At 41.7% G+C, this 20,385-nt stretch overlaps 2 protein-coding genes across 4 annotated transcripts in view; one reads left to right on the forward strand and one right to left on the reverse strand.

Annotated features, from left to right (window-relative positions):
• ACAD11 (acyl-CoA dehydrogenase family member 11) overlaps positions 1 to 10,784 on the forward strand; it is a 31,143-nt gene extending 20,359 nt beyond the window's left edge. Inside the window, exons 14-20 of the mRNA XM_082046183.1 lie at positions 4,205 to 4,271; positions 5,765 to 5,850; positions 6,044 to 6,115; positions 6,988 to 7,142; positions 8,980 to 9,096; positions 9,521 to 9,630; positions 10,118 to 10,784. Of these exons, the coding sequence (XP_081902309.1) occupies positions 4,205 to 4,271; positions 5,765 to 5,850; positions 6,044 to 6,115; positions 6,988 to 7,142; positions 8,980 to 9,096; positions 9,521 to 9,630; positions 10,118 to 10,232 (722 nt within the window). The 3' untranslated portion in view covers positions 10,233 to 10,784. The remainder of the gene's footprint in view (positions 1 to 4,204; positions 4,272 to 5,764; positions 5,851 to 6,043; positions 6,116 to 6,987; positions 7,143 to 8,979; positions 9,097 to 9,520; positions 9,631 to 10,117) is intronic.
• A 938-nt stretch (positions 10,785 to 11,722) lies between these two features.
• DNAJC13 (DnaJ heat shock protein family (Hsp40) member C13) overlaps positions 11,723 to 20,385 on the reverse strand; it is a 56,716-nt gene continuing 48,053 nt past the window's right edge. For all 3 annotated transcript variants that reach the window (XM_082046192.1, XM_082046191.1, XM_082046190.1), the window contains 7 exons: positions 20,327 to 20,369; positions 19,231 to 19,404; positions 18,339 to 18,518; positions 17,942 to 18,082; positions 17,342 to 17,485; positions 16,410 to 16,509; positions 11,723 to 13,098 (listed from right to left, as the gene is read on the reverse strand). In XM_082046192.1, coding sequence (XP_081902318.1) covers positions 13,001 to 13,098; positions 16,410 to 16,509; positions 17,342 to 17,485; positions 17,942 to 18,082; positions 18,339 to 18,518; positions 19,231 to 19,404; positions 20,327 to 20,369 — 880 coding nt within the window. In that variant the 3' untranslated portion in view covers positions 11,723 to 13,000. The remainder of the gene's footprint in view (positions 13,099 to 16,409; positions 16,510 to 17,341; positions 17,486 to 17,941; positions 18,083 to 18,338; positions 18,519 to 19,230; positions 19,405 to 20,326; positions 20,370 to 20,385) is intronic.

Genomic DNA, 20,385 nt, shown 5'->3' on the forward strand with positions numbered 1-20,385 from the left:
TTTCCACTTGCAGTGTGCTGTCTGTGTTACAAAGAGACAAAACTGTTACAGGAAAGGGAAGATGGAGACGTTCTGCAGCTCACGTGCAGACATTGGTATTTCTGCACTAAGGCAAGGACTTAGCTGTGCCAAGAATTCCTAAAGTGACTGGATCTTACTTCAATTTCCACAGTCTCTACAGCTTCAAATTGGTCTTTTGTGCAAGAATGCTTTGTGCAGGGTGTCAGGAACCTTCTATGACCTTCCACAGCTTTTTTTTTTTGTTTTAATTGTCCTGTATCCTGTAGCAGTGTAATGGATTTCAGTAAATGCAATATTGATGCCAAACAACACAGAGATTTTTAGCAGACCAGAGGTCAGGTTTTGCTTTTTGGTGTGCTGGCTTAATTGATGCACCTGACACATCTGGATTAGCCATCTGTGCTTCAACTGTTTTGGAATATGTGAAAGGAAAGTGTTTTTTTTCAAAATGGGTAGCTAAGAATGTAACAGGCAGATGTTTTCCACATGCTTCTACCTTCATTTGCATTCACAATGAGAAAGGAAAATGGGTTGGGAGAGGAACTGGAGTCCAGAGAAAGAGTGCTGCAATGTTTGTGCATATTTCTGTAGTGTTTTCGTCTGGAGTTATCGCAGCACTTCACTGGTGTTCTTCACAGCAGCAGATAAGCCATTTGGGTTGCTTCCAGCACGTCTGCTTCTCACAGCTTGTGTTGCTTAGAGGCCTGAGCTGTATCTCTTCAAAATAAGTTAATCTCTGTGTCCTGGATGAGGTTTGTTTCAATATGGTCCCAAATAACCAGGTAGAACTGAGAAAGCCCCCAGGGAAATATCTCTGTCTGTCGCTTATAGAAAAGACAGTTGTGTTACCAGCGCCCAAGAGGTCCTGTGGGCAGGTTGTAGGAAGGCAGTTCCTGTAAATCCTGTGCTGTTTATCACAGTACCTCAGCTCCTCATAACTTTGCAGGGTGCGGGGAAGACAGAACCTTCCAGTCAGAGTACAGAAATATTACTGTCATGTAATACTAGATTTCAGTATGACCCTAGAGGCTCAAAAGTAACACGAATTGTTTGATAAGTAAGAGTGCAAAATGTCAATGGATCTCATTGAACTAAGAAGAGGTTGTAGCTGTGTAGAAGTGGGATGAAGGTGAGGAAAAACCATTCCTAAATGTTGTTGAGAGCAGCTGCTCTCACTGGCACCATCTGAGGCTGTGAGCTCCAGCTGGGAAGCACCAATTACTGGTTGTGCAAGTTTGCTTGCAGCTGCATTATAATCTTTACCATACATGAACCAGATGCCCAGCGGTGTTATCTGGAGAAGATGTGATAAAACTACATCTCACAACTGGATAGAAATTACAGCAGCCTCCCCTTTTCTCCGTTAGAAGATCCCCATATTACAACAATCAATGTCGTGCTGCCATACACCCTACTCAGTCCAGTTTATTCTTGTAGGAGAGTCCAGAACCTGTGTTCATCAGCACCATTCTGGGAAGCTGCCAAGTCTGTAATGCCACCACAAACCCCTGATCTTCAGCAGAGAGCGCTCAGCAGTGCAGCAGCCAACATGGCAGGAGTCTGGGCATTCAAGTAGTAAATTATCCTACCTTGATAATCTTAGCCAAAAATCTGAAGGCTGAACACCGAATATTAGATAATTAGATTGCAAGAATTAAGTGCTGTTGGCTTCTGAAACCAGGTGATATCGCAGCTTGTTTCAGTAAAGGTTGTACTCTCCGTGTCCATGCCACATTTATTACTTTCCACCAGAAAGAACCTGAGTTGTTTGGGTGAAGATCAGTAAGCTTAAATCTGTTGCACCCCTAACAGCAGAGATTAGGTTTCTAACAGGATTGTGAGCAACCCTCTACGCACATTTTGAAATATCGTTGTCTTTGCCCATGTGAGTGCCACGAAGAGTTAAAAAATGTAATACATTAGTTAAACTTACAATGTTTGCCAATATAGCAGCATTACGCTTTAAAAGTTTTGGACAGGTTGTGCAGACATATATATGAAAAAGCTTATTAAAAAGCTTATCAGTATGGAAATATACTTAAAACTGACCTTCTAAAATATCTGCTATTTCTGTTTGTTCAGTTGTGAGTTTCTTGCAAAACTAGTACTAACTCTTGCCAAAATGACAGGCTTCTCTGACTCCTTCCCCCATCCACCAGCAGCTGCTTTGAATTCTGTAAGTCATGTAAAAATGCCATTTACAAATGAGAGGTTTATTACATCCAGGCAGTCTGCATTTCTTCCAAAGCACTGGAGTCTTTCAGAGTCTTGCATTAGACCAGCACTTCTTTCTGGTGTTCATGGGTCAAAGTTGCATAAAATTTGTTTTGGGTATTCAGAACTTCAGACTCTAAGGAGTGGAAAGGCCAGGAATCTGCCTTCCTGTGCTATATTCAGATGGGGAAAAGTACATATGAAACTGAGATATTAATTTGCCTTCCAAAAACTTGTACTAATGATTTAGAGCAACTAACCAGATGTCTTGCTCTCAGTGAACTCCTCACTAAGTTCAACATGAAAGCCTTTTCTGATTTTTTTTTTTTCATACAACATGGTGAAATCTGCCTTCTTTTGAAGCAGGGCTGTGACTTGAGGATTGTTTACCAAACACTTTTTGAAGAGATTACAGAAAGTCAAAATCTATTTTGTTGTAAACCTCACTTCAAGATAAATGTGGTTCAGAAAACACCAGTTGTGCTATTCTTTGCCTTCTGTGGAAAAGGAGAAGAGTCAAATACCCCTTAAGAGTGTAGTGTTTCTCTTTGCAGGGTAGTACATTGCAAAGCGTATGTTGTGTTATTTTGGGGTTGGTCACCCACTTGCTGCAGTTGCCCAAATGAGCCAACTGTTTGAGATCTACCTTTTTCTTACCAAGTTGATTTATCTCCCTCCACACACACACAACTTATCACTCTGATATTTTAGCTCATTGGCACTGTACAGCTACGGGCCACAAATATAACCCCACTTGAAAACAATGGATGAATAGCATATTGCAAAAGAGGAAATTCAACAGCCAACCAGTCTGGCCCTCAGAACACACAGTGTTTATCAGAATGAAATAAATCTCTCTTCCGCTTCCCAGCCATCACAGTGGCTGCTCTTAGGAGGAAATAACTCAGCTCCAAGCCAGGTGGTTGTATTGTCCGGACCAGAGGCTCCCAAACCTTGTGATACAAGGTTTGGGAGCCTCTGGTCCGGACAATACAACCACCTGCCAGAGAAGTTTAAAAGTCGTCTTTGTTTCTGACCTCAAAACAAACCGGGTTGGTACAGATCAAATCTTTAATAATCTCTGCAAAGCTTGTCATCTGCTTTGAGATAGCAATAAAAAATGTACTGATTGTTATATATGTCAAGTAGAATCCTGTAAGACTTTGGAAGGAATGAGAGCGTGTTTTTGAACTAAGAAACCTTTAAAGGAAACAATTCTGGGGATTAAGGCTCTTGGAAATGTGATGCCATTTTAATCAATGGTAGAACCTTTAGGGCTCATACATTAAGATGCTTGCTTTATGCTACAAAGATATATCTCAAATAATGTTATATATGGCTTGAAATGCTAGCAGGTTATTTTCAGGTAATGATTTCCACTCAGATCTTTCTTTAAGGTGCAAACTATAATCATTTGCATAAAAGGGGGATAAATGTTCATTCCAGAGAAGTTACATTGAAATCATATTAAAGTCATCATGGTAACCCTTATAGCTTTGTTTGCGTGATTGGGTTATAATGTGGTTGGCATTTCATTCCCACATAGATTCTCCAGTCTTTATAGTTTCAAGAAGCTTTGGTTTTGAAATGGCAGCGTCTCGCCTTCAGGTGTGCTTTTGTGTCACACTTATTTACCTAGTTATAATGGAGATAGAAGTAATTAGATTCCATTTCAAGTACCTTCTTGTTCTCTTGTTCATAGGAATAGATGATGGCTGGATCCTGGAGGGTTTGGATGTTTGGCTTTTTCATTGTTCCCTTCCCCACAAGTCAACTCCCTTTTACGTGTTAAGCAATATGATGTATTTTGTTTCAGTCTGATTACTCAGAGCATAAACAGTAGATTGCGTGTTTTTGCTCCTGTATCACGAAAGGAACAGAGTAAGATTTATTAGTATGAAACTTCATTTGATTCTACATTGAGATTTTTTTGTTGAGAACTCTTTTCTTGTTTGTGACTTTTCTTAAGGCGCTGGGAACCCAAATTGTGCAGTTGCAATTGTAATGGGCAAAACCAAAAACCCCTCAGCATCCAGGTAAGGATTCCTAGGAGGTTCGAAGAGTTACCTAAAACTTGTTTCTTAGAGGAAATATTGTTAAGTGAAATACCATTAATTGCTTTGGTCGGTTGGATGTGCTCATAAGTTCCATGGGAGCTGTAAACCTGCAGGTGTGTCTGTTACTGACCAACGTTCTGTTTTGCTGTCAGTTGCTGATGACTGAAGCCTCTCAACCTTTTCACTGCCACCAGTTTGTGTTGCCATGTGTCCCTCCCCGCATTGCGCTCACTCTGGTGTGCACAGCTGGATGATGAATTAGATCAGGAGATGTTATGGGGGTTCACTAACTTCATCTTGGTCACATTAGTTTTAGTCTGCATCAGTTGTTCAACCAACAACTAATCTCTGTCTTACAATTTATTTCATAAGTGTAGTATATAAAACAATTAACAAGAAGAAGAATTGCTTGCTTAAATGATAATAGAATCAAAACTTGTCAGAGCTTCCCTGAACAGAATGAGTGCAAGTGGCCCATCAGGGACCTGAAGTTTTCTACTAAGTTTCTCACAAAGTTATCTGTAGGTATAGAAAGTAGCATTTGAAACATGGTATGTTTGTTATGAGAAGTTGTGTGAGCAGAGAGTGTTGCACATCTTTAACCATACCTATGCATTCCATTCCTATATGTGTAAATAGAATACTTCCCTCTTCTTGTTTAAAAAAAATACATGTTGTTTAACTGTTGTTACCGAACTAAAATAGCCTTTTACAAAAACATATGCAAGTGATGAGTAAAATGCTCCGTGACTGGTTCCATTAAAATCACACAACTTGTAATAGGAAAGAATTGAAACATTTGTATCTCCAAGCTGGATTTTAGCCCAAATTCCACTGATTATCCTAAGTTTGTAGATTTGGCTAGGTTTCATTAAGAAGTAAACAGTAACTTGCTTATAGGATATAGGATGGTTTGTCCACCAGCTGTAGAGGCATTGGCAATAACTTATGTAAGTTCAGCTCTTGAAAGCTGAATAGAAGTTCATGGAGTGGATTATGTGATGCTGCATGTGCTGGGACTGCAAACTAAACTCGGGGACCTAGGATGTCACTTCCAGTTCTGTGTGACTAGTAACTGACCTTAAATATTCTGCAGGAATTTAAACATGGGGATTGTTTTGCTAAACTATAGGCAAGCCAAGACGATGATGATGATAAACATGTTTTGAGAACAAAAAGGAAAGTCAAGGGTGGGGGAACTGACTGGGTGATACAGAAGTACTTGCACAGAACTCGGTTGTGGTGCATTAGATGCCAGTAGGACATCTTAGCTTGTTGACCGGTGATTCCAGGATTGTTGAAGCACATGAGCCACGCTACATGCAGGCAGGAGGGCTGTCACAGGTAGGGGGAAATTTCAACACGGGCTTTATGCGAATGCTAAATGGAGGATAGAAGATTAAAAAAATAGAGGGAGGGGACAGAAGGGAGGCTCAAAGTTAATAATAACTTGCGCATTTTGTCTTGATCAGGTACAACCAGCACAGTATGATCATTGTTCCCATGGACACTCCAGGGCTGAAGTTGATAAGACCCCTCTCAGTGTTTGGCTATCTGGGTAGGTGATAATATTTATCAGATCTATTTGTATTAATTTGTTAGTGCTCTCAGAAGATATAGTAATACTAACAAATATTGTATATGAAATAAATCAGTAAAATTTTTATCTTGCAGAAGGGTTAGGAATTGAAGGCCTGTATTGTTGTCTTCTGTTGTTTTACTGGGCTGTTGTGTTTTCTCTGTCCCTTTAGATGAGATCCATGGAGGACATTTTGAGATACACTTTAATGATGTGCGAGTACCTGTATCCAACATCATACTGGGTGAGTTTCAGGTATTAATTCTTTTCTAACACACACAGCAGTGAACCAAGTTTTATGAAGTGGTGGTTTCTTTTATGAATCACCATAAGTTATTGTAAACAGCGATGGTCAGTTGAGCCATGGATTCAAACACAAGTAAGAGGGAGCACACTCTATCTTTACCCGTCTACCTGCTGCTTGAATTTAACTTGTTTAAAGCAGAAAGGTGATTGAAGGAAGCAGGGCAGCTGTAGCTGTCATGCGAAAATCACCTTCCTGAAGCAGGACAAAGCAGATACTGTCAGTCAGTGGCATTCATTCACCAAAACCAGTTCTCCTAGACTTTACAGACTTCTAAAAAGAGCGTTCTGCTGTAGTCTGTGGTCATACAAGCCTGGGTGCCTGCAGACATAGCAGAACTGAAGAAAAAAAGTGAAGGAATGAGCAGGCCAGCACTGTGACCTTCTGCAGGGAGAACTTTGCTCTACTTGTCTCACTTAGAAGAAATGAGGATTTATAATACATTGCTGTCTTTATTTTTCTCAAAGAGCTTTTTCTCTTGAGTAGCCCAAGGACCTGGAAACCTCAAAGTCTTCCCGCAGATTCTCATACCAAATCTCATAGATGTATTTTTCAATGTAAGATTAACAAAATTTAAATTAAATCATGTAAGTCAAACTCTCTCATAAACCATCTTAGAGTGTACTTTGTGCTGTATTATTAACAGTGTGTCAATATAGATCTAGTTCGAGTAAACAAGCAAAACGGTTCTGCAAAATGAACTGTAAGCAGCTTGCTTGTAGCTGTGGTGCTACGAGGCCACTTCTGCTCACACAGCTCCTTTCAAGCAGGAATCAAGGATTCTGCATGTGCTTGTTTTTCTTTCCAACCAGGTGAGGGCAGGGGCTTTGAAATAGCTCAAGGTCGGCTTGGGCCAGGCCGGATTCATCACTGCATGAGGTCCCTTGGTGCAGCTGAAACCGCTTTAGAGATCTTGTGCCAGCGTGCAGCACAGAGAGAGACTTTCGGGAAGAAACTGTATCACCATGTAAGCATATTCCCTCTTTCTCTCAGTTCACGTGCTCCAGCCACCACCTGTTGATTTTCCCACACAGAACCGAGTTACTCTCATAACAGACACTGAAATAGATGTGCCCTGACCTTGAATTCCTATTCATAGTGCCTCAGGTGGCAAAGGGGAAAATCACATTGTGTAGCTACCAGTTTTGACTATAGCATATGGGATTTCTTTTCCTTGCAGTGAATTGGGTATCATTTGCTGGATTTGAATACATATTTTGCCACCATGTTTGTTGGGTTTTTTTGTCTGCTGTCATTGAGCAGTTTGGACAAGCATTTTTTCAGGCATACAGCTTATGTTTCTATACTTACAATCTGAATTCCCCAGTTCTGCATATTGAATTTGTCACTTGACAGCTCTGTTCATGATTACCAGAGGCACTCAAGAGTGTAAATTTCACTAAAAGTTTACTTCTCTGGTCACGTATTTTTACTTACTTATGACCATACAGACCAAACCACAGCCACATTGGGATTTTGGTCTTGTCTTGTTCTGGAATTGATGTACTGTTTTGTGAGAGAGAGCTTGCTAGAATCATAAAAAGATTCCAATCTGCCTTTTATAGGAACGATTCCAATCTGCCTTTTATAGGAGCGATCAGCATTTAGTAGTTGGCCTATCACATTTCAAGTGTTCCTCACTCTTTTCCAAAAGATAGGATGATTTTATTGGAAAAAACAAGTAAAGGCAACGGAAAGAGGAATCTGAATTAGTGTCTGGCACAGGTTAATAGAACATTGTTTGTGCAGATCCAGAGGGAGTAATCTTAGATATCTATTTTCCAGTCACGTCATTGCCAAACTTCCATTCATGACTATAGCCTAGAATTCACGAGAGTTGGGTGAGGCGCACTCTATTTCTCAGAAGCTCATTAAAGTAAAGCTGACGTTTGATGCCACAGCAAGACCTGGAGGGCAGCTGCAGAGCCAGCGTAAGCCCTCACAGCTCGGGCGGGGTAGCTAAGGGTGAGGCGATGCTGTTGGCTTTCTCAGGTGACAGGCTCACTGTCACCATCACCTCTTCTGGCACAAGCAAAGCCAAGCACTTTGCACTGAAGCAAGTGCTGCACGTTGGCTTGTGCCTCCTGCAGCTGCTGAGGCAGGAGGGTGTGCCTGAGGCTGGCTCTGGCTCCAAACTGCTTTTGCATTGACGAGCATCACATTAATTTGTTTTTTCTGCTGTGGTTACGTTGGCTGCTGAGGAGAATTTGCTAAGAGGAGAAGGGAAGGGCTGTTAGAGACCTTGTTTGGATCAAGGGAGCTAACAGTTTATCATCACAGACAGATGCAGCAGCCACCACCCTGCAGCTGTTTGCTTGGGTGTGTAACACACCACCAGTGTTTGAAGAGAACCAGAACTGATTCCTCTCTTCTTTCACCACCCCTTGCTAAAGTTTTGTTACAGCAGAGCCTGTTACACCGAGAGAGGGTTGTGAGTCCTGGTAGCGGGTGAAGGACAGCAGGGAGTAAACATCAGGCTCTGAAGGGCTTCAGGAAAACAGGTAGCAGGCAGCAGGTCTGACCACAAAACGAGTCTGCACCAGAATCTGGACTTTTTCCCCCCTTTTCCTCTTTCCTGCCAGGAAAAGAACTGCTCAGTCTTTAGTATTTCTGTCAGTCAAGTGTTGTCTTCCCTCTTTTTCCTTGAATTACATTACACACATCAAACCAGCTTTCATTTGCTCATGTGTGTCTCTAAATGTCGGAACGCGCACACGCTGAGGAGTGCAGGCATCTTCCTCGGAGGAGGTTCGCCCAGACACGCCACCAAGTGACTTTGTGCTTGTTGGCTTTGGTTTCTGCAGGAAGTCATTGCCCACTGGATCGCCGAATGCCGCCTTAGCATAGAACAGGCTCGACTGCTTACGCTGAAAACAGCCAGCAAGATAGACACGTTGGGCAATAGAAAAGCAAGAAAAGAGGTAAATTTTTCTTTGCAGTATCTGTGCATTCAACCAGTTGAAATACCAACAGAAAACGTACTGCTAAAAGTTACATCCTTCTGTTTGTAGAGCATAGCTTCATGTTGAAAAAAGATGGCCTTGTTGTGACATTGCAAAGTACTCTCAACGAGAAACCTTGAGATCAATCTGATAAAGTATTTAAAAATTAAAGTAGTTCAAATATTGCTCATTTGTCTCAGCACAATGAGATACTTCAGGGTGACTGTCTCTCCTGGCAATAGTTTTACCTTATGCAGGGAACAGGAGAAGCAGAGCTCTCTTCTAGTCCAAAGAGGAAGGAATGTACTGTGAGACACCGATCTTCAGCAGAACTGTTAGGTAAACATTTTCACTTGCTTATGAAACAATTACTGATAACATGAGTTTTCTTTTTTAACTCCAGGTAGCCATGACCAAAGTGGTTGTCCCTCGAGCTGTGCTTAAAGTGATCGACTGTGCAATCCAAGTGTGTGGTGGAGCTGGAGTTTCCCAAGATTTTCCTTTGGCTTTAATGTGAGTAAGACAGGCTTATCTCTAGATTCTAAGCATTCCTTTTAAGATAATTTTATAACAGCCGGTACATGCTGTTTCACCTCAAGTAGCCCAAAATCGTGGTCCATATGCCTTTAAACTATAAAACTTAAAACAATTGTTTTTATAATTCAGTTCCAATGCAATTGCATAGCTTTACCTTTAAACACACACACAAATAAAGCTGGCACTGGACCAAAAATATGTCTTATCAGCAGCACAGAGGATCTATTCCTATATCCCTTCTGGCCTTGGGGAGAAGCAAATCTTCAGAATATCCAGCCCACACACATCTCAGCCCTGCCAGGATGATTCTTCTGCTGTACCTCCTGTGCAATAGCTCTCTTCAAAGAGACTATTGTTAAAGGGTGGCTATAGCAAAAACAGTGCTGAGAACTCCTGCTGTCAGGCTGGCTTGCTGCTGCACCGGGATTAGAAATCAACCGCTGATTCTGCTCTTCCCGCACAGGTTTGCTTATATGCGGACCTTGCGCCTGGCAGATGGGCCCGATGAAGTTCATCTCTCCACAATTGCAAGGTGGGAACTGCTTGATCAGTCAAAGCGGCTGACTGCAAAAATCTAATGATGTCAGCATAAAGCCGTCTCACATGGATGGAAGATGTAGGAAAGATTTTCTTCAGTGCAATAATGTTGTTTAAGGTAAAATTGGATGAATACTGAAACTTGATCCTAGCTTATAGAATCACAGAATCATTTTGGTTGGAAAAGACTTTAAAGATCATTGAGTGAGTCCAACCAATAACCTAACACTGCCAAATCTGCCTCTAAACCATGTCCCTAAGAACCTCATCTACACATCTTTTAAACACCTCCAGGGATGGTGACTCCAACACTTCCCTGGGCAGCCTGTTCCAATGCTTCACAACCCTTTCCATGAAGAATTTTTTCCTAATATCCAATCTAAAACTCCCCTGGCACAACTTGAGGCAATTTCCTCTCATCCTATCATGTGTTACCTGGGAAAAGAGAGTGATGCAATTCATGTTCTCTCACTCTGATTGTTAAATTTAACAATTACAAGAGACTTGCTTTTAAAGGTTTGAAGAATGTGATTTAAATACCGGGGTTTGTCTGGATTCTTAATAACACTAAATAAAATGTATCTTCTAACAGGCTTGAAGTGCTTTATTGGCTCTGAGCCAAAGTCCTCTTTATCCTTGTACTTTAGGCAAAGCCATTTCACCCAATTTAGGCTATTGCAAGCTAGGATAAGCTTTTAATTATTAACTAGATGACAACTAAACACTTAAGAGTAATGCCTTTCTTTTCCCTTTCCAAAGCTCAGCCTCAGTCCAGCCTTCCAGCCTTCAGCCTCATTCCTCTGCTTTTTCCTTATAAATGTCTCTTTTCCCTTGCATCTTTCCTTCTGTGTCTCCTTTTGTGCATTCCCAACAAGCCTCCTCCCTCCTCCTCACCCCAGCTGCTCCTTTCTTTAGTAAGTCTGAGCAGAGGTGGTGCCTTCCCCACTGAGGAGCTGAAGTTGCAGCTGGAACCAGCAGTGACCAGCACAGGGCAGTTTGTGGCCTCCTCTGCTGCCAAAATAGGCTCTGCTACCCTGTTTCCCTGAAAATAAGATAGGGTCTTATATTAATTTTTTTCTCCAAAACTTATTACTTTTTTACATGTATAGCTACCTGGACACTATTTAAATTGACTTTTTAAATGAATTGTAACTAAGACTTATTTTTGGAGTAGGGCTTATATTTCAAGCATCCTCAAAAATCCTGAAAAATCATGCTAGGGCTTATTTTTGGGGTAGGTCTTATTTTTGGCAAAACAGGGTATTTATGCCAAATACACCTTTGTGAAGTTCTCAAAGACCAGAGTTCTTCAGCTCTGCTTCTGTAACAATCCTCTTTTAACATCAGTTGCTTACAGAAGAACTACTTCATAGGGTTACAGAACCAGGCAGAACACAGTATGCTGCACTGGCAGTAGCTCTACTTCCTAGAAACGTAGGACAGGCACTTTTCAGCTTAAGGATACAACTGTTTCCTTTTTATTATACATGAACAAACCAACCTCCTTAGCACAGTGCAGGAGCATGGAGAGAAAAGGCCCTGCTTGGCTCAGTCTTCAGGATGAAGCTGCAGCCTCTTCCGTCCACGAGCCTACAGCCAAGCGTTCACCTGCAGAGCGTTCCAGCAAAGGCTGTGGAAGTCAGTCAGGGTGGCAGTTGTTCAGAGTACCTAAAACTGAAGGCTTTCTGCAAATAGGTTTCTTGCCTCGTATCAATTCATGATATCTAAAACCAAGATTATAATGTAATTGTTGTTTTTATTTCCATCCATTGTTGTTCCCTCTTGCTTTCTGCCAAGAATGTTTCCTAGAAAGTTGAGAATGTCATCAAATCCATAGTCCAAGTGCACTTCCAACACAAAACTGCCTGTACAGTACTACTGCCCATGGTTTAGGAGTTCTGCTCCAGGCTGTCAAAACCTGCACCACACCTTTTTCCAAGCAGGAATGCCCAGGAACCCTACTTAGCCGGCTGAAATTAAGGTCTCTGACCACCCTAATTTTCCATACCTTCAAAGAACAGCTACATAAGAACACCACCTTTATCTCATTAACAAGGCTCTTAATTCCCTTTATTTTAAAATTTTATGTACATATGAATTATCTGTATAATGTACACTCAATATAGAAAGTTTTTATATACTGGATAATGTATAGAACATTTCACAATTACACTAGTTTCTTACATAACATGTCAACTTTAAGGTTTTTTTTTTTTTTTGCTGAAGCTTTGTCAATTTGGTCAAGCCAGTTATACATACGAATGTCTAATGCTGTTTGATCTCAGGAAGAAGATAATGTTAATGATTAAGGACATCAGTGAACTGGTGCAGGGACAAACCCTTTGCAAGTCATGTTCAATGGGAGTGATCACATCAGACTGGGAAAAGAAGGGATGCCCTTTTTGGGGGCGGTGAGGTCGAAGTGATTTTAGCCCAATTCCTCTAGACTGTAGCTCAACTCCAGTCATGCTAATTCATAAAATAGAAAAACTAGGAAAGTTTGATTCACAGTCTTGTAAACAAATATAAAGGAACAAAATGTGCTTATGTACAACAAGAAAAAAAATCTTGTGTACCCATTTCAGTTGATCCACAGAGTGCTTTCTTGTGTTACAGTGTGATAGTTAGAATCACTGACTTTTTCCTAAAAAAAACAAAAACAAAACCCAAACAGTCATAGAAAAAGGAATAACACTGTCATTAAACACTTGGAAAGGCAGCAAGTTCACTTCTGTGTGCTGGAGGAAAGTGCCGTTCCTCATCACTGGCCAGTCTGCCTTTCTGTCTCTTCCACAAGCATTTCCAGTCCTTAGCTGACATCTCCCACTTCATGGTCTACCGGGGGTGGTACGTTGGGCATTACAGATGATGTCGTCCCTGCAGTAAGGTAACCAGCAACTCCAGGGCCTTTCAGGAAGAAAACAGAATGCTGGTGATTAGTTTTGATTTTAACGAGCAAATGAACAGCTTTATTCCCTCTGGTAACACTCAAATGCATCATCCAAGTCAACCAGACACCTTAAACAAAAACACAGAAGAGTTTTAGTTTAGATTCTTGGGACTCTAGGAACATGAGGAATTAAGGCATCCTAGTCCACTAAGTGGAGTAGCTCATGGAGACCACTCTTAGACTTGCTCAGCATTTTTTTCATTTCGATGTGCCAAATGAGTTACAAAAATACCCCAGCCACCAGCACTATCCATCTCACCTTACACCACAGAAGTGGCAGGAAAGAGTGGGTGGCCTTCCTTTGCTAAGGACAGGACCTGCTGCAGATGTGACAGGACTTCAGGCATGCATTCCACTACTGGGCTCCACCTTTATGCTTTCCGTGTTGCAAAGGCTTTCCCAGCTACATATTTAAAGGAAGCTCAATGGGCTGCCCCATAAACAAGCAAAACTGCCTTATGCTTGTCTAGGCAGCTCTTTGGGCCATGAGTTAGAAAAAGTAACAGCATTCTTGGGATACAGAAGCTCTTCACATCAGTGCTAGAGAAATCCTTACCATTAATAAATCTGTGCTGATTACTATAGGGGTGGTCAGTTTTACACTACAGACAAAAACACCTCTCAAAGCCTGGAGTTTAAAATTTAGTCATACAGAAGCTTTCAAAAAATGCATTAAAAAAACTCATGTTGCAGCATGAGGTTTTCAACAGCAAATCTTACCAGACTGACTGTAGAAAACTGCCACCCTCAACATCTTCCTGCATCAATACAGTGACAACTTGGTATTGGACCTTCAGCCTACACTGTGGATCTTCAACATGGTAAGTTCTGGGGGGTCCTTTACTCTCCCCTCCTTAAGTCATCCTCACCAAGTTCTCCCAAATTTACTCTCTCTTCATGCCCCACCCTCCCTTCTCACACTAGAGCCTGAGGCCAGAACATGGTTTGTCTTGTGCAAACAGTCCTACACTACTATTGCAAGTAGGAGAGCAAAGCAAGCGGTGCCTTCGGTGAAAGCAGCTGCATGGCTGCAGGAGAGGACTTCTCTTTGCCAGCCCATCGGTGGTACCTGCCAAGAGCCAGACACACTTTTACATGTCCTACTCCAAAAACACCACTGGTTCCCTCACCCCTCAAACTTTTCCATTACGGAGGATCCCTAACATACTTCAGAAGTTTAGTTCCTCTGTAGTACCAGCCACTGCCGTTGTTAGTTTTCTGCTCCTGCGTGCTTGAAGAAGGCAAGTTGATCAGCATTTTGCAGTTTGTGACCACGCATTTGTTACAGTTCTATGACATGCATCTGTTACTCGGAATGCAGCGAGTGCAGCGTGCATTGTTGCAAGAAGGTATCTACCTGCTTTAGAGAGCTACACAGAAGTTAGCAAGCTGCCTGGCAGAGCAGATCTAAAGCCCACTTCGCAGGTGAAGGGGACTGCTGCCAGTTAGAAGGGAAGGAGAAGAGACACCTGAGGGAAGAGAAATAAGCAAGGGAAGTTTCAAGGGAAGTGCAAATAGCAAAGCAATTTGAAGCAAGAGATAAGGCAGAATACAAGATAAGGCAGGTTAAAAACAAAGCTTGTAGTTTGGTTTCCGTCTAACATTTTGCATTTGTACAGCATCTTCATTCTACATTTGCAAGCACTTAAACATGAGGCAATTTAAATGCAGCACAGGCCTTAAGGCAATTGGATAGCTATATTGTCCCCAGTCTCAAGCCCCACCATGTCTGGTATAGCTTTAGTTCTTAGCCAGTAATCTGCCAGCATTTTCTGCACATTTCTAATTTATAGTATTTATGAAATACCAAGGAAATTTGGTACCAACTGAATCAAGTGTTCTTCATCAAAGTGTCATTAGATGGTGCAATAAACAGAAAACTCCTGCTCAGTGCTGAAGCACAGAGCCTCTCTCATGTGGAAAAATGCATCAAGTGCTGCAATGTACCTACTCTCAAAATATTAAGCATTTGCTTCTAGAATGTTTAATTCCCGACTCAAAAGGCCCTTCCTTCACTTTCTCAAAATACATGCTAGTTATCTTGCACAACAAACTTTCCCACCTATATGGCCATCTGATTTAGACCTCATTAATTCAGTCATGCTCAAAAGCTTTACCAAGATTCTTAAGTCAGGTTAGATGAGAAAGCTACATGCAGCACATACGTGTTTATACTGACCTGTCAAAAAGGACTTAAAAACCTTACATGAGAGGCTAAACTTTTAAGAATGAGTGATTTTTCAGCTGATGGCCATCAGTCAGGAGTTTGCAGCACGTTTTGCTTTAGCCAAAGTTTGCTACACTGTCATTACATTACTTGCTATATCTGGAAACCTGTTTTCTGTGATATCAAAGTTTCGGACTGTGGTACAGCAGAATGTAGTCATTAAAGATATGTCTGTCAAGTGCTGCACATGAGCATGGGAAGGACCAGAATTTCACGTGCTGTGATGTAGCTGTTCTAGGAGAATGGCCACGCCATGCCACTACCAGCAAGGAAGTTCCCCACAGCCGCTGTCCTGTGTGTGCGCACAGCACGCATGGCCAGAATGCTCTGCTACACTGCGAAGGGCACTGAGGTGGCACCCTGGGGTGCCATTTCAACCTTAGTGGCACCAAGAGGGGACTCACCCCGGGGTGCACCACAGGTGTGTATATGTCTGTGCTGCAAGTTCCGAACACAGGCACCATGAGGTTGTTCCCGCCAGACAAGGGCCCAGCCAGCACACTGGGTCTGGCAGAACACGGGCTCACACTCAAAGCTGCTAACATTGAACCTCCTCCAATACTACAACTGTGCGCCCAGCACTAAAGCAGCATCATTGACATGGCACAATTAATGCCAACAGTCCAAGTGATTTTGAAGAGAGTTTACTCCTCTGCCCAACCTTGGAAAACAATTTGTTCTACAACTAACGCAGACTGATCCTGAGAAAGCATGGAAAGTTTCCATCCTTCATTAGTTCTGACTACGTGTCTGCTTTATCACTGCAGGTTACTTTCAAGACTTCCTGCTGTCCATATTGCATTGCTCTGATATTTTAGAAGTAGGTACAGCAAAGACTACCCAGAAAAATATATTCTCAACCACAAAAAAGTTTGTCTTTTGATAAGTGTTTTGAAAATTTGCTGTATTTTTACAGCATTGAATGCTCAGGCCACATGATGGCACTAGATCCTGAGGATAAACAGTATCTCCAGAGTCAAGTCCGACAATTAAATAACAGTTCAGTACAATTCAGGACATAAATGGGAAAGGGTTGCTCACCTGTGAGGTATCCTGCTGTTTGTGTCTCAGAAATGAACAAGTCATGTTTCTGATCCTTGAAGGCACTCCACACAGAAGAACGGGACAGAATTTCATTTACCTACAGTATTTGAAGAGATTAACGGAGTGAGGAAGTGACCTTTCTAGTGTTCTAGAGGAATAAACTCATTTTCTAGAACCAAACCACTCTGAAGGGATTACCAAATAGCAAGGCAGTAGTTTAGGCTGTGATACAGTATCACACATTTCCAAGGAGACTGTAGCAAGTTGCTTTTCCATGTGTATTGTGCAGCTGAACACAGTGCAGAATGCTCATAAGGAAGTTAGCAGCTTGACTTTCTCCCTCATTCCCCAGTTAGGTGACAAGGAAAAGAAACCCTGCAAGCAACCACTTGCCATGCAGCTAGAGCTGAGGTAGAACAGGACTTTCCCTGTACTACAGAAGACAGGGCCACCTTACTGGAAAGACCTATGCCCAGTTTCACCCCCCTCGAAAAAGCTTTCATCACAAGGCTAAGAGAAAAGCACCAAGACCTAGCACACAGTTACCAGGACAAATTTTACCAACTTGAATATACAGCCATAACATTTCTGCAGTTGTCTACAACAGTATTTATCCAGCCAACAAAAGAGCTATTTGCATTTCTGACAAGTTCTAGGAGTTCTGAGTAGAAGCCTACTAGCACACAGAGCAGTTCTGCCCTTGGGATTTGTCTTTTTTCTTAGTGCTCTGCATATGCATTGAACCAGTGACTTCTCCACAAGAAAGAGATGGATTTGTTCCAACCCATAATGACTTTGTGGTTCCAGGATGTTAATATTTTAGGTGTAATAACGCACATCACAGCCATAAGATTAAACAAAGGATGTTCAGAGTTTGATCTTCCAAGTGTACGAAGTCCTGTAAAGGGCACTTCCTTGGCAGTACTTACCTGTTCTCCATACTGCAGGCTGCGAGACATGGATTTCAGAGTTTTAACAATCTGAGCTTTTGTTGCAGATGGGCTTTCCAGGTTCTCAAGACCAACACCTTCAAGCAGCTTTAGAAGGTAAGGGACCAAATCTGCTTTCAAAGCCTGCAAATAAACCCAAATGAGTTGTCTTAACGGGGACTAGGCAGTGCCGTGCAAATGTTTCACATTACTGGCATTAGTATGAACCAAAAGTGCCAACAGCTGTTTTCCTGAGCTGTACAAATACAAGAGAAAGGAGGATACTGTCCAGCAGTTCTGCTCCATCTAGGTGTAAACTCAGTTGAATTAGCTGGCATCCCTACATTATTCTTTCTCAGCAGACATAAACCAACACCACCCTGTGCATTAAGCTTCAATGCTGGGGTAATGGCCTTGCAGGGGTCTGCATTTTGGATAAAGGGCTGACTGCTGACTTCAATGTGAAAAGCACAGTAGTTAGATGGCTTCTGGGAAGCCTCCTGGACACTGAAGTTGAACTGTACCTGTGCTCTTATGAACAGTTTAGACACTCAAATGTATAAATATCACATTTTTACAGTCTGAGAATGTACTACTTACTTGGGCCACTAAGTCATTTTGTTCCTTCTGAAACATTCGATTAAGTGCTTCACAAGCTACACCAATTACATCCGATCTCTTTTTCATTCCATTCATGAGAGGGCTAATGGTCTCCAGTGATGCCATTGCTCGAACACAAAGCTACAGAGAGACAGAAACATCCAGAGTGCTTTATTTTATGCTAAGCTTGGCAGTTAAGGCAGATATGGTCAGGCAAGATGATACATTTTTGCTGTCTTTAATCTATCAATTCCTCCTTAATTAGCCATAAGTCCCTAATCATCTGGTACACAAAATTTATAGTTAGAATAATGCCCTTCTAAGAACACTACTAAACAAAACAGATAACTCCAGTTATGTTTTTTTTCTCCCCTTGAGCACTTCAACGATTCATTACCTCATTGTCAGACAATATGTGCATGACACGAATGGCACTTTTAGGAATGGCGTTGTTCTTGTGATTCATAGCTTGGATTATCTTGTGCAGATGACCAAGGGGAGGAACTTGATCAGCCAGCTGAGGCTGGGCACTGAACAGGCACACAGTTGCTGTGGTAATGGTTTCTAAGGTCTCCCCCTGCAGAAAACCAAAGAACAGCAGAAAGTATTAACTCAGTAAAGCCTTATGTATCACCATCATAGCAAACATTTCTCACTTGCTCTGCATTATAGATTTTTCCCTAATGCCTTTAGCACATCACTTTGCTTTGGAAATGTGCAAGTTAGTCTCACACGCTGCAAGTCTAACCAAGAATCTGTCAGAACACTGTTTAAAAATCCAGTTTTCTTAATATCATTAAGTTACTGACTTGACCATTGCTGTCATCCAACCTGTAACAAATCAGTTCTACTGCATGACACTAGTTGTTAGGTGGCAGCCTTGTATAGGTCACATAGTTTACACCGGAGTGGGAAGTTAGTTTTGCAGAAGGACACCAAAAGTGTTAAGAGCTGAAAACTTCTAGGCAGTGTAGGACAAGTGCCATTTTCTTAGGTTGGTCATTCATGGAATAATTAAAGATAATTCACTTGTTAGGCTGCATCTCTACCACAAAATAAGCCTCTAAGACTTACTGAACCTAGTTCTGTGGCTTCAGGGACTTTAAAAGCACTATGTTCAGAAGTTGCCTAAACAGATCTACATGCGTTTACAGGGAATCAGAAAGCAGACCAAAAAAAAGTCATTCCTGTTGGGAAGAATGTGTGAGAACCTAAGTTAGATACTAAAAGACTAGTAGCTTAAGACTGCTAAACAAATTCAAAGAGCAGAATCAGAAAAACCATCTTACATGGGGGTTATTTTTCTCCAGTAGTTCAGTAAACTTCTCCAACAGTGCAATGAGAAATTCTCTTGGTTTCCGTAAAACCCAGGCCGGCTGGGCAATAAAAATCCTTAGGAAGACTCCCCCCACTGAAAGTTCACCTTCTGCCTCGCCATACACCACTGCAAAGTCTTCAGGCAGCTGTTGAATTGTAAAGCAGAAGGAGTTATTGGCAAGGGTACTTGCGAGAGCTGCAACTGTTTCTCTAACATCATGACTCTAAGAGCTAAGGGGTCACTGAACTGAACACTCTGAAACAGAGCTGTGCAAGACCAAGAAGCACGTCATCTTGAAGAAACATGCAGTAAGAAGTAAGAGTAGAAAGAGCAGTGCCAGCAGTACTACTACGTGAACTTTTCTTTCAAACACCACAAGTAACTGCATCTACAACTACACTAGGGGTAAACACTAGTTCAAAAAAGTACCAGCCAGAAGGCTGGTAAAAGAGCCCTTTCCTCGCTTGCTTGCACATTTCAGGGAAAGGCTTCTCACCAATCCAGGGAAGTTTCCAGTTTTCACCTGCATCAAAATAGCCATCCTGGATGAGTTTAGAACTTGTTTTAATGTTCAACTTGACCATTGTTGGGAGAAGTCATGCCTGGCCTTCCACAAATACTGGGAAATACTACAGACTGAAACATCTGATGGACCTGGTATGACAGAATGGCTCAGGAGAATAATTTTTGAAACTCTGAGTTTTACTAACATTCCTGAATATTTCCTAGGGGCACATTTACTACATCTTTGTAATAAATGACAGGACTTTTTCCAGCAAACCGGTATCTTCCTTTCTTGCTGACTTTTGATAAGTTTTAGAATGACCTGAACTATCAGAAGATTCAGAGCATTACTGGTGAAACCACTGCCAATAAAGTGTCTGGTTTCAAGGTACAAGATGTAAAGAAAGCATCAATTCAACATTAAAACAGTTATGTTAGCACAGCAGTGAGTTCCCGTTGGTACTTTAAGAGGAAAGCCTGTCAGAGATTTACATACATGTACATATTATCAACTGGTCTGTATCTCCCTGGACACACCCAGAGCAGAAACAGTATACTTTTACCTTCCAGTTAGTGTCAGGGTTGTCCCTCTGAAGTTTAAAGTGCCTTTAAAAAGAAAGTA

This window comes from Streptopelia decaocto (genome assembly GCF_964273445.1).
Source record: "Streptopelia decaocto genome assembly, chromosome: 2".
In the NCBI taxonomy this organism is placed as follows: Eukaryota; Metazoa; Chordata; class Aves; order Columbiformes; family Columbidae; genus Streptopelia; species Streptopelia decaocto.